We start from the raw sequence: 14049 nt of genomic DNA, 5'->3' as shown, positions 1-14049 counted from the left end.
TCACTGTCCATTTTGGTCAATTTCACGGTCATTGGATTTTAAAAATTGTAAATTTCACGATTTCAGCTATTTAAATCTGAAATTTCACAGTGTTGTAATTGTGCGGGTCCTGACCCAAAAAGGAGTTGGGGAGGTGTGTATCACAAGATTATTGTAGGTGGGATTATGGTACTGCTACAATTACTTCTGCACTGCTGCTGGCAGTGTCGCTGACTTCAGAGCTAGGCAGCTGGAGAACGATGGCTGCCATCCTTACTTTTGCACTGCTGCTGGCAAGGCACTGCCTTCAGAACTGGGCGCCCGGCCACCAGCCACTGCTCTACGGCCACAAACCGCTGCTCTCTGGCCACCCAGCTCTGAAGGCAGCGAAGTAAGGGTGGCAATACCGCTACTCCCCTAAAATAACCTTGCAACTCCCCCAGCAACTCCCTTTTTGGTCAGGACCCCCAATTTGAGAAACGCTGGTCTTCCCCATGAAATCTGTATAGTATAGGGTAAAAGCACACAAAAAAAGAGATTTCATGGTCTGTGACACATTTTTCATGACTGTGAATTTTGTAGAAGTATTGATGTATTGAAGTATTAATGAAGTGGAATCTAGGTATCCTCTCCTTTTTTCCTTATCTTTATAGGTCATCATGGTTTAGCGGTAATCTGTAAAAACTGAAGCAAGAAGGAAGATGGCTGCTCTGACAGTAGTGCTGGTCATGTGCCAAATCTGACTAATTGTTTGTTTTGCTCCCCTTTCCAGTTAATTACCATTTGTGAGGAAAGCTAGAAAACAAAAAGGCAGCAGCAGGCAGGCTCTGGTAGCACAGGGAGATCAAACAAAATGTCAGGCCCCTGGCTGCAGCAAAAATGGGAATTCCATGGCAAAAATGAATTCTGGGGTTAGAAAACTGTGAAATTCCCAGGTGAGTAGGACAGTTCACACTTCTTAAATGCATTGTTTCAGACTCAGGAATCTACTACTCCATTGGTGGACTATGCCCACTTTAGGTTATTTCAGCAACTATAAGGACTAGAAAGATAGTTGTAGTCCTTTGTATCAAGGACTAAATTCTGTGACTGGGATCACTGAAGATACAAAGCTTTGACGACTGGGTTGCCCACTCTTGTAATATTTGGTGTTTTTCTTGAAGTCCCCACTGCTAGAATTTGCCATACCGTGCCTGCATGTTTATAAAGTACCTGCCACAATTGAGCCCTGATCTGCGAGGGCCCTCAGGCATTAGTGTGATGCGTGCTTTGTGTATGTAGACGAGTGCACTTGCACGCGTGTACGCGCAGGGCTGTGGAAGGCTGAGCGAGCAGCAGCCTCCCGTATGTCCGCCGCTCGGCGCTGCAGGGTGGAACCGGCTGTCTAGGGCAGCAGGTGCGAGCGCGCGGGAGACTGGTGAGGACTGAAGGGCTCGCTCCCGGATTTCCCGGGGTGTTGAGGGCTCTGTCGCGCCTGCGCAGTCGCACCGCGTGTGTGTCTGACACACGGAGGGGGTGGGGCCGAGGTGGCCGCGCTGAGGGCGGCGGCGGCGGCGGCGGCTGCGAGAGAAACTCCGCGAGAGGGGAAGCGGCGCCGGCCTCGCCCCCTGCGGCGGGAGTAGGGGACCGAGCGGAGCGGCGCGGGGCCCCCGGGACCCCAGCGGATACACAAGCGCGCGCCCCGGTCCCCAGCGCGGCCCTTCCGGGACCGCCCTCCGCCGGCAGCCGGGAACTGCGCGGGCGCTGCGGCCGGGTCTCCAGCCGGAGGCGGCGGGCCGCTGGGGGAAGCGGTGTCGCTGCGCCCCCTGCCCCGGCCCGGTTGGATGAGCAGCGCCGAGGCCGGTGTTGGCGTTTGCGGCCTCCCCATGGCCGGGCCCCGGCGGTGAAGGCAGCGGGAGCCGCCTGTCTCCGTGTCTCGCCGGGGAGGCAGCTCAGCCGCCAGGGGGCGGGGAGGGGGATGTGCGCGGCCGCCTCAACCGCAGGAGCCGCCGCCGAGACTGGGGCCGAGGGCGGCTTCTTCTTCTTCGCCGCCTCTTCCCGCGGGTCCTGCCCGGCGGAGACCGGGGGGCCCGAGGAGAGCTCAGCCATGGGGCTCGGGGCGCTGCCAGGGGCGGCGGGGCCGCCACCGCCAGGCTGCAGGGACCGCTACCAGCTGCTGCTCTCGGGCCGGGCCCTGGCCGACACGTACCGGAAGATTTACACGGCGGCGCTGAGCGACAGGGATCCGGGGAGCCATGCGAGCAGGTAACGCACCCCCAAGCCTGCCCCTCCCTGGCCAAGCGGGACGCCCTCCCCCCCCAGCCAGCAGGCAGCTACCTGGCGTGTCATGCACTCTTCTCCTTAGCTGCCAGCGCCGTCCTATGATAGAGGACTAATGCGACCATTCTGGATGGTAGTGTACCCCCATTGCTACCTCGGGTGTCCGCAGAGGTAACCCCCCAGCTTCCCACCTGAGCAACTAACGCACCCGCTCGCCATGCGCCCGTCCGGAGTCAACTGGCAGGTAGCGCCCCTTCCCCGCCAGGACCTAGAGTTAGATAACGAGGCAGCCAGCGAGGTGATAACCCCCCGAATCCTGGGGCTCTGGGGAAGGTAATGCCTCCCTCAGCAGAGCCTCCATGCAAATACCATTCCTACACTCTTCCCCGGGGGGGGGGGCCCACAGAGAACAGAGCTCACAACCTTACTCCTCCCTTGCTGGAGCCCCCCAAACAAATCACCTGGCCTAGTGACTACTCCTAACAGGGTGATTTTGATAGGTAGTATTCTAATTTGCCGTTTCTCCATCTGGATGGGTAATGCACTCGCCCTGCAACTGAGATCATCCACGTGGGTATTACACCCTCACCCCAAGGCAATGCACTCAGCTAATGTACCACTACTGGGGCCTCCCAGTTAGGTAAGGTGCCCATCTCTTCTGCCCGTACCTGTGTATCTGAGCTGTTACTCCTTTTATCTACCTTCCTCTGTTACCTAGCTAACACACGTAATATTTGCCAACCAGCTCACTGGGTGCTTAATGTGTCTCGTGCTCTACCCAGTTCTCTGGACAGGTAAGGAACTCTCCTCAACTGGATCTGCCTTGGCATGTGTTGCACCTACTCTCTAACCCCCAGACAGATAACACAACTGGTGCCTTCGGCTCCCGGGCAGGTGTGAGATCCTCCATCTAAGTTTTAGTCTGCCATGGACAGACATGTAATATGCCCACTCGCCAGTCACTGTTCTCTCCCCAGGGCAGGTTCCGTGCCCAGGTACATTGACGTAAGGCAAGGCTTCTCGTTGGGGACCTATGCACCTTCTAAGTCTGCTTCCCCCGCAACCTAGGGCTAGATACTCTGTCTTTGTGCCAGGTATTATGCTCTCCCCTTCCCCCAAGCCCCTGTCCCCGCTTTGAGGCCCCTCCTCCAAACCATTCTCTTCATCCTAGACAGGTGCCCTCCCCCATGGTTTGTAATACATGGGTTGGGGAGAGGTGGGGAAGATGCAGGATCAGAGGTGAGGGCTATCACACCAGATTGCCTTCTTGGCCAGCAGCAGCGCTGGGAGTATGTGAAGTGCTAGGGAGATGAGATGGGGGCACAGGCACACTACAGACTCTGTCCTGCCTAGCAGCAGCCGTGCGAGGTTGCATGGAGCAATCTGCAGCAGTGGTGGGAAGAGGAGAGGACGGATGTGGGTCCCATATGGGCTCTGAGTTGGTTAAGTGGAACTCTGTGGGGCTGTTGGGGAAAGATGGTGGTGCAAGCTGGGTTCTAACCCTCCACTCTCTGGCTTCTGGGAGTGGGAGTCAGTGCATGGTGGCAGCAGCTGCTGAGACAGTATGGAGTGGGGTACTGCCCAGAACCGGGGTTGGGGCAGAATGGGGCCCGGTCCAACCAAAGTGCTTACAGCCCCATTTGGAATTAGGGTAGCCTTGACCCTGCACATGATTGTTTCTTGCCATGGGCTGCAGTTTAGGGATGTGCAAATGTTACATCTTGCACAGGGAGGCTGCAGTGCCTGATTCTCCCATTTGGCACTGAAGGGGATAGGCGTTAATGCATACGTTAGGCCCATCTGTGCTCAGAGTCAGCAGTGAGTTCCTGGGGACCTGGGTGTTGGGACCGCTACATGAAAATGACCTAAGAGGCAGGAGCAAGTAGGGTGCTCACATCTCCCCAGGCTGGGTCACAGCGGGGGACCCCCTTGTGGCTGCTTCTTCGTGTGCAACAGGGGAGAATGTTGTTGCGTTGAATCCCTTTCCTTTCAGCGGGGTCTGCGTGCATCTTTCACTCTTACCCTCGGAGATTGCTGAGGATTTCAGTGACATGTTCACCTGTCTCTGTTTGGAGACCCTCCTAAGCACAGGAGCTGGAAGGGTGCTGTATTGATTCACAATCTTGAGTTGAATTAAGTTGTGACATAGAGTGAGCAGAGTCAGTCACAATAGAAATATTAGCTTTGTGAATCAACTCCTTGACTAGTAAATGCTGGTGAAACATTAAAATTAAGTGGGGTTGTTCTTTTTTTTTTTTTTTTTTACAGTTTGACTTTATTTACTCAAATTATTTTCCCCTTTCGAAAGAACAGGGGATCCAATAATTAATTGTAGTCAGTGTGTCTACAAGAGAGAAGTAATTTTGCAAAATACAAGAATAATGCAACCTTCTGATTTACCTGTTAGCCAGTAGGTGGCTCTGGTCCCTGACCTTTAGTGTGTGTTTTTTTGCACCACCTGATTTGGTCCAAGCTGTATAACCAATAAACTGTCATATTTCAGACTGCACCTGTGAAAATCTTGCTGCTTTTGCTTCTGTGATTCCATATTTCTCAGTTTTTTAATATTTTCTTCTCATCATGAGCCTTAAAAATCAGTTTAACCTGTTCTGGGACTACAAACATTCATCCTAGAAAATTCAGGTTCAGCCTTAATTATATGGTTATTGCAAGGTGTTGTGAGAGAATAGAATTAAAGTTGTTCTGGTGTCTTAACTCTATGTTTCCACACCTTAACACATTTGGATTTCTTTTAAGTTTAACATTAATTCTGAATTTGGGTTTAATGGTTGGTTTTGGAATAATTACAGTGATTGCCATGATTTTTACTCTTAAATTCCAGATGTGTCCTCTCTCTGAACTCTGGTTTAACAGAGTTTTTATTATTATTTTTTTAATTAAAAATGTCTTACATGAACCTTAAAGAAGAAACAAACTTAAAGATGATAGCTTGTGGCTTCTCAGAGTTAAAGATGTGTAGTATATCAATCTTAAACTATTTTTAAATTGTAAATTAAGGCCAGATTCACTGGCTGCTTTGAATCACTTTGGAGCAGCACAAAGAAGCCAGACTATATTAGCCAGATAAATAAGATTTACGGCTGCTTTGTCATTGGAGCAGTGCAAGCAACTATAGAGTACTGCTGAATTTGGCCCTAATTTGCTAGTGTCATCATGGAACTTTTTAAGAGCAGACACAGTTGTTTCCAATGCAGTGATGGCAGCTAAGCAATCTCCCAACCAGAGCTCTTGACAAAAAAACCCCAGTCTTTATCTCACCACTAACTCATTATAACCAAAAGAATTGTGGCATGCAATTTCTCTGTAGAAGAGCGGTGGTAGTCTGAGTTACCACTGTCATAATAGTTAACTGTGTCCTAAATTATTAACCTCACACTGCCTGTAGTCATAAGTAGAGCTGGCTGAAAAATTGAGTTTTGAATGTTTTTGATTTAAAAATGGTAACTTTTTCTCTAAAATATTTGCTGAAAATATCCTTTTTTCCATCCAACTCTAGTCATAACTAGAGGCAGAAGTTAATAACTTTGACTGCATTAGGTTGTAATTAAGCTAACAGTCTATACGTGAGGTTTTAACTGAACCCTGCTGTTCTATTATTAAAATCATTGGGTAAGTTTTTTTAAAGGACCCATTTCAAATAATTTAAACTATGACCAAATTTAGAAGTTGACTTGTAACTTCTCAGAAATTTCATTCTGTATGCAGAGAATGCTGTAATTTGGGGCATGATATACTAATTTTCTTTCATAATGAAGATATTGAATCTTTTTTTAAGTGCACAGTTCAACTCAGTTGTAACAGTGAAACTGTAAGTAATGCCTCTGTTATAGCCAGATTTATGATAAAAGCTTGCTTTTTATTTTGTTTTGAAAAGTTAGAAATCAGAGCTATATGAGATTGACCAAGCACTGCCAATGCAGAGTTAAATATAGATTATTTAATCGTGTACAGAATTTATGAATCAAAAAGAAAAGGAGTACTTCTGGCACCTTAGAGACTAACAAATTTATCTGAGCATAAGCTTTCGTGAGCTACAGCTCACTTCATTGGATGCATTCAGTGGAAAATACAGTGGGGAGATGATTTATATACACAGAGAACATGAAACAATGGGTGTAAGGAGAGTAATAACTTCAGATGAGCTATTACCGGGGGGGGGGGAGAAAACCTTTTGTAGTGATACTCAAGGTGGGCCATTTCCAGCAGTTAACAAGAACATCTGAGGAATGGTGGGGGGGAGGGAAATAACATGGGGAAATAGTTTTACCTTGTGTAATGACCCATCCATTCCCAGTCTCTATTCAAGCCTAAGTTAATTGTATCCAGTTTGGAAATTAATTCTAATTCAGCAGTCTCTCTTTGGAGTCTGTAGTTCAAGTTTTTTTTGTTGAAGAATATCCACTCTTAGGTCTGTAATCGACTGATCAAAGAGATTGAAGTGTTCTCCAACTGGTTTTTGAATGTTACAATTCTTGACGTCTGATTTGTGTCCATTTATTCTTTTACGTAGAGACTGTCCAGTTTGACCAATGTACATGGCAGAAGGGCATTGCTGGCACATGATGGCATATATCACATTGGTAGATGCGCAGGTGAACAAGTCTCTGATAGTGTGGCTTTTGTGATTAGGCCCTATGATGGTGTCCCCTGAATAGATATGTGGACAGAGTTGGCAACGGGCTTTGTGGCAAGGATAGGTTCCTGGGTTAGTGGTTCTGTTGTGTGGTGTGTGGTTGCTGGTGAGTATTTGCTTCAGGTTGGGGGGCTGTCTGTAAGCAAGGACTGGCCTGTCTCCCAAGATCTGTGAGAGTGATGGGTCGTCCTTCAGGAGAGGTTGTAGATCCATGATGATGCATTGGAGAGGTTTTAGTTGGGGGCTGAAGGTGATGGCTAGTGGCGTTCTGTTATTTTCTTTGTTGGGCCTGTCCTGTAGTAGGTGACTTCTGGGTACTCTTCTGGCTCTGTCAATCTGTTTCTTCACTTCAGCAGGTGGGTATTGTAGTTGTAGGAATGCATGATAGAGATCTTGTAGGTGTTTGTCTCTGTCTGAGGGGTTGGAGCAAATGCGGTTATATCGTAGAGCTTGGCTGTAGACAATGGATTGTGTGTGGTGTGATCTGGGTGAAAGCTGGAGGCATGTAGGTAGGAATAGCAGTCAGTAGGTTTCCGATATAGGGTGGTGTTTATGTGACCATCGCTTATTAGCACCGTAGTGTCCAGGAAGTGGATCTCTTGTGTGGACTGGTCCAGGCTGAGGTTGATGGTGGGATGGAAATTGTTGAAATCCTGGTGGAATTCCTCAAGGGCTTCTTTTCCATGGGTCCAGATGACGAAGATGTCATCAATGTAATGCAAGTAGAGTAGGGGCATTAGGAGACGAGAGCTGAGGAAGCATTGTTCTAAGTCAGCCATGAAAATGTTGGCATACTGTGAGGCCATGCGGGTACCCATCGCAGTGCCGCTGATTTGAAGGTATACATTGTCCCCAAATGTGAAATAGTTATGGGTGAGGACAAAGTCACAAAGGTCAGCCACTAGATTAGCCGTGACATTATCGGAGATACTGTTCCTGACAGCTTGTAATCCATCTTTGTGTGGAATGTTGGTGTAGAGGGCTTCTACATCCATAGTGGCCAGGATGGTATTTTCAGGAAGATCACCAATGGATTGTAGTTTCCTCAGGAAATCAGTGGTGTCTCGAAGATAGCTGGGAGTGCTGGTAGCGCAGTGCCTGAGGAGGGAGTCTACGTAGCCAGACAATCCTGCTGTCAAGGTGCCAATGCCTGAGATGATCGGGCATCCAGGATTTCCAGGTTTATGGATCTTGGGTAGCAGATAGAATACCCCAGGTCGGAGTTCCAGGGATGTATCTGTGTGGATTTGTTCTTGTGCTTTTTCAGGGAGTTTCTTGAGCAAATGCTGTAGTTTCTTTTGGTAACCCTCAGTGGGATCAGAGGGTAATGGCTTGTAGAAAGTGGTGTTGGAGAGCTGCCTAGTAGCCTCTTGTTCATATTCCGACCTATTCATGATGACGACAGCACCTTCTTTGTCAGCCTTTTTGATTATGATGTCAGAGTTGTTTCTGAGGCTGTGGATGGCATTGTGTTCTGCACGGCTGAGGTTATGGGGCAAGTGATGCTGCTTTTTCAGAATTTTAGCCCGTGCACATCGGCGGAAGCACTCTATGTAGAAGTCCAGTCTGTTGTTTCGACCTTCAGGAGGAGTCCACCCAGAATCCTTCTTTTTGTAGTGTTGGTAGGAAGGTCTCTGTGGGTTAGTATGTTGGTCAGAGGTGAGTTGGAAATAATTCCTTGAGTCGGAGACGTCGAAAATAGGATTCTAGGTCACCACAGAACTGTATCATGTTTGTGGGGGTGGAGGGGCAGAAGGAGAGGCCCCGAGATAGGATAGATTCTTCTGCTGATCTAAGAGTATAGTTGGATAGATTAACAATATTGCTGGGTGGGTTAAGGGAACCACTGTTGTGGCCCCTTGTGGCATGTAGTAGTTTAGATAGTTTAGTGTCCTTTTTCTTTTGTAGAGAAGCGAAGTGTGTGTTACAAAAAGTAGACTAGCCATTTACAAAGTCCGGCCACAAGGAAGTTTTTGGACACAAATCAGATGTCAAGAATTATAACATTCAAAAACCAGTCGGAGAACACTTCAATCTATCTGGTCACTCGATTACAGACCTGAGAGTAGCTATCCTTCAACAAAAAAACTTCAAAAACAGACTCCAACGAGAGACTGCTGAATTGGAATTAATTTGCAAACTGGATACAATTAACTTAGGCTTGAATAGAGACTGGGAGTGGATGGGTGATTACACAAAGTAGAGCTATTTCCCCATGTTATTTCCCCCCCACTGTTCCTCAGATGTTCTTGTCAACTGCTGGAAATGGCCCACCTTGATTTTCACTACAAAAGGTTCCCCCACTCCCGCTCTCCTGCTGGTAATAGCTCACCTTAAATGATCACTCTCGTTACAGTGTGGATGGTAACACCCATTGTTTCATGTTCTCTAGGTATATAAATCTCCCTACTGTATTTTCCACTGAATGTATCCAACGAAGTGAGCTGCAGCTCACGAAAGCTTATGGTCAAATAAATGTTAGTCTCTAAGGTGCCACAAATACTCCTTTTCTTTTTGCCAATACAGACTAACATGGCTGCTACTCTGAAACCAGAATTTATGAATGTATACTTGGAGGTTATTTGTACTAGTTGTCATCTAAAAGTAGTGAATGATGTATCACATGCTGAAAAGATTCAGTAATAGGTATTGAAGCAGAGGTAAAGATGTTTCATATTTTTTACTTAGGGTTAGTTACTATCTGTATTTTAACAGTGATGTTTTAGTGTACACCATTATCAGAAATGCTCAGACAAAAGCTTTTTAAAGTATTTGACATAGTGCTATGACTAATGTCAAACTTCTTGACAGTTCATTAAACTAAGATTAGTTTAAAAAAAAAAGAACTTTGGTAAATCTACGTTTAACCTCTATTTTTATGATTACTGTAATATTAGGAAACATAAAAACACTGCTATTGAGGTTTGAAACCTTCCCTAGTAATCTAAACCGGGGGTTCTCAAACTTCATTGCACTGCAACCCCCTTCTGACAACAGAAATTATTACAAGAACCCCAGGAGGAGGGACCAAAGCCTGAGCCCATCCAAGCCCAACTACCTCAGGCAGAGGGCATGGGGGGCAAAGCCCAAGCCCCAGCCCCATTGCCCTGGTGAGGGGGTGGGGGCAAGGAAGCCGAAGCCAAAAGGCTTCAGCCCCAGGCAGAGGGCCTGTAACTTGAGCCCCACTGCCTTGGGCTTGGGCTTCAGTCCCAGGTGGTGGGGCTTGCGCTTTGGCTTTAGTCCTGGGCCTCAGCAAGTCTAAGCCAGCCCTGGCGACCCTATTAAAACAGGGTTGTGAGCACTTTGGGGTCCCGACTCACAGTATGAGAACCCCTGATCTAGACATATTATTGAAAGTGAATCTAGTTTTTTTTTTTTAAAGCTCAATTAAGTTTTGACTCATTTGCTTTAAATAAGGGTATATTTTAGTCACAGTTACTTTTAGTAAAGTCATGGATAGGTCACGAACCGTAAACAAACATTCACAGGCCCATGACCTATCCATGACTTTTACTAAAAATATCCACTGTGACTAAAACTTGGGTGGGGAGGCCATGGGTGCTTGGGGGGGCAGTCTGGAGACTCTGCTGATGCTGGGAGAGGTGGCCCAGGACCCCTGTTGGTGCTGGAGGAGGGGCCGGGTGGCGGTTTGGCGTGCGGCCCCAGGACCCCTGCTGATGGGGGCGGCAGACTGTGGTGCACAGCCTGGGACCTCTGCTGGTGCTGGGGTGCAGTGGGCTGTGGTGTGTGGCCTGGGACCCCTGCTGGTGCTGGGGAGATGGGTGTTTGGCAGGCCTAGCAGGAGCTTCCTACCCGGCTCCATGTCCTTGCAGCTCCTAGGCAGTGGAGGCAGGGGCTCCCCTGCTCCTGCCAGAAGTGCTGGCTGCCGCAGCTCTCATTGGCTGGGAACTGCAGCCAATAGGAGCTGCAGGGGCCAGGGCCTGAAAGCTTGGGCAGTGTGAAGCGCAGACCAACTCCTCTACTGCCTAGGAGCTGCAGGGGGGCCATGCCAGTTGGAGCTGGGGAGCCCCCCACCCTGAGTAAGCGCTCCATGTATCATACAACCCCCTGCCACTAGCCCTGAGTCCCCTCCCACACACCCAAACTGCTGCTGCTGGCCCAGGGGCTGAGCCATCACCAGCTGCTGCAGGATCATGGAAAGTCACGGAATCCGTGACTTTCGTGACAGACTTGCAGCCTTAGCTATAAAATATATTAATTTAACATTTAATCTATAGGTGTCTTTCCATCAATTTAGGACTTTCCTGCTTCTTATGTTTGTTCCTCCATATTATACTGCCTAATGAAAAGAAGCTGATTTCTTGGTTTTGAATCAATTCTTTGGATTGGTTGCCAAAGGATACTGTTAGGCCAGCACATCCAACCCTCTTAATAGATATCTGCACATCCTGTAGCAAGCTGTCCACTAATACAAGTTTTTTTGGTCCCTCTCCCCCACTTCCGCTTGATGAAGATGAAGTTTGATGAAGAATGTCTATAAAGATGCTTACTTCCTTCAGACTTTGAAAACTTCTGCTTGCTTTTCACACTAAAAGCCAAACACCATTTGTCATTTTTGAAAATATTAGGATGCTTTCTACCTTGAGATTCCTAAGTTTTTTAGTTTCATTGCTTCAGAACTGCTTACAGTGCTGAATGCAGCTTGAAAATACATTAGTCATATTTAGCCAGAAATAATGGACTGAATTGTAGATTATACAACAATATTAATAACATAATGAGACACTGGTGTTTCTTGTGAAAGGTATGTGCATTATATGACTACATTCTCCATTCCTTTTGTAAAATAAGATTTACTAGCCTGTTCAGAGTTTATTTTTCTGGTTTAAAACTATCAGACTACATTACGTTATACATGGATAATTGTATTTTATTGGAAAACCGACAAAAGCTGTTGAATTCAACGTTGTAGCCGTGTTGATCCCAGGATATTAGAGAGACAAGGTGGGTGAGATATCATCTCTTATTGGACCAACTTCTGGTGAGAGAGATAAGGCTTACAACAAATTATGTAACTTCTGAGTATTTGAGAATCAGTGATATAGTAGCAGACTCTCTCTTTAATTTATACATTGTTTTAATCTTTTCAGTTTATTGTGGTGATAGTTAATCCTTATGAGTAGCTGAAAGCATTTATTTTTAGTCCTGTTTCTTGTCTTACACTAGTATACAAGGTGTACCACAAGAGGATGTGTACTTTTAAAAGGTGGACAATTCTGACAAGGCTTAAGAGGTTAAATGTTGATGCACTGTGCTATTTAAAAATACATTAATGATGGAAGTAGTGGGGGAATCAAGTAAACTGATTCATTGTAAAATTGTTAGTAAATGTTGAAAAGGGGCTTTGTGGGAAGGAGATATAGAAAATCATAATTTGAATAACTACTTCTGAAGTCAAAGCAGTTTAAAGTGATAAAATGTACTATGAGTGATTCAAAATGAAATGAGGTATTGAGTAATTTTAAAAATATGACTTGAAGTGTTGGGTATACAGTTGGAACATAGAGTTTATATGTGGGGCTTTGGAAATAAGAAGAGGAATCTCATTTTGGCAAATGAAGAGGTGGAACAATTCTGACTAGACATGCCAAGGGGCATTTTTGTCTGTTTTTGTGGCGTTGATTCAGAACACTTTCTTTAAAATATTTTAAAGATTTTAGAAAGGGTGCATTTATTTTGGAGGGGATTAGCTGATTTGATGAAATTGCGTTGTGTAGGGATTTTTGGTGGTTCTCAAACTTCATTGCACCATGACCCCCTTCTGACAACAAAAATAACGCTTGACCCCCCCGGTGGGATGGCCAGAGCCCGAGCCCTGCTGCCCTGGGTGGAGGGCCCAAAGCCGAAACCCAGAGGCTTCAGCCGCGGGCCAGGGGACTGTAACCTGAACCCTGCCACCCAGGGCTGAAGCCGAAGCCTGAGCCCTGACGCCTAGGGCTGAAGCCCTCAGGCTTACACTTCAGCTCTGTGTGGTGGGGCTGGGGCTTGGGCTTTGGCCCAGGGCCCCAGCAAGGCTAACACTAGCACTGATAACCCCATTAAAATGCGGTTGTGACCCACTTTGGGGGTCCCAACCCATAGTTTGAGAACTGCTGGATTAGATTAATAATAAAGGGACATATACAGCCATTTGTGTTTTAAACTCTAGTTCAAATCTCGTTTATTTTGGAAATGACCAAAAGTAGTTTCAATTTACAGCTGTTTCATGGCATTTTTAAAATGAGTCTGTGGTTTCAGGACAAACCCTCAGTTACCTATTCATGTTGCTAATTGGTGACATTTTGCCTTTGTTTGCTGTCTGTGAGGTAAAGGAGTGGACAGGGAGAGAACTGCCTTCTCATTTCTCAAGGTGGTTCTCTGTAGTTACTGCTGAAGCATGCAAGTGAATCAGGATAGGGAAGTTTGTGCAGAGGTCTTTTTTTTTTTTCTGTACCTGCTATGAGGGAGTGTTTTTTGTGAACAATATATTTTGTAAGTATTAAAAGTGAATTTTAATAAAACAAAGCTCATTATGGTGGAATGAGGATGTTGAAAGAAACTGCATTTTGAATAGTTTCATGTCTCTCTAATTCTGGATTGTTGTAAATTACACTCAACAATCTTTTTAGTTTGTATTATAATATTTTGTCTTGAAGAGTGGTAAGTATTTTAGGCAGCACATTGTGATGCATCAGTTTTTCCTTAATGATTGCATGTTTGCTTTCATTAGAAGATAGTGATGATTGGGTTAGTGTATGAGTGCTATGGAGTGCTGGTGGCCTGTGATATGCAGGAGGTCACACTAGGTGAGCTGGTTGTCTCTTTTCACACATCTCTTCATAGTTAAGAGCAGAGGAAATATATCAAGACTTGATAAAAGATGGGGCCAAGGCAGTTATAAAATAATCATCTCTTCTAATAAGGGATCACACTTTAGGCTTTGCCCTGGTGTCTACCCATATAACATCAGCTCAGAAGGAGACTCTATACTTCATGATTCAGGTGGTCAGACTCTGAATACTTTATGTACTAGTAACCCATAGAATGCCTACTTGTCGAGTTCTCTTGTCCCATCATATTCTTTTTTTCTTTTAGGGTGAGCATTTGTAGTTCAAGGTCTTTCTGCATGTTGCTCTGCACCTTCACTATGGGGGTGA

At 46.2% G+C, this 14049-nt stretch overlaps 1 protein-coding gene across 26 annotated transcripts in view; it reads left to right on the top strand.

Moving 5' to 3' along the window:
- The first annotated feature begins 1309 nt into the window (after positions 1 to 1309).
- The window catches only part of MYCBP2 (MYC binding protein 2), a 444438-nt gene continuing 431698 nt past the window's right edge, over positions 1310 to 14049 (top strand). For 25 of the 26 annotated variants that reach the window (XM_038370114.2, XM_043504638.1, XM_043504632.1 and 22 more), the window contains exon 1: positions 1310 to 2223. In XM_038370114.2, the coding sequence (XP_038226042.1) occupies positions 1937 to 2223 (287 nt within the window). In that variant the 5' untranslated portion in view covers positions 1310 to 1936. The remainder of the gene's footprint in view (positions 2224 to 14049) is intronic. The other variant, XM_038369796.2, reaches the window with a different exon arrangement.

This window comes from Dermochelys coriacea, chromosome 1 (assembly GCF_009764565.3).
Source record: "Dermochelys coriacea isolate rDerCor1 chromosome 1, rDerCor1.pri.v4, whole genome shotgun sequence".
NCBI classification, from domain to species: domain Eukaryota; kingdom Metazoa; phylum Chordata; order Testudines; family Dermochelyidae; genus Dermochelys; species Dermochelys coriacea.
The sequence above is the reverse complement of the archived record's forward strand: the minus strand, read 5'-3'. Positions and strand labels throughout refer to the sequence as shown.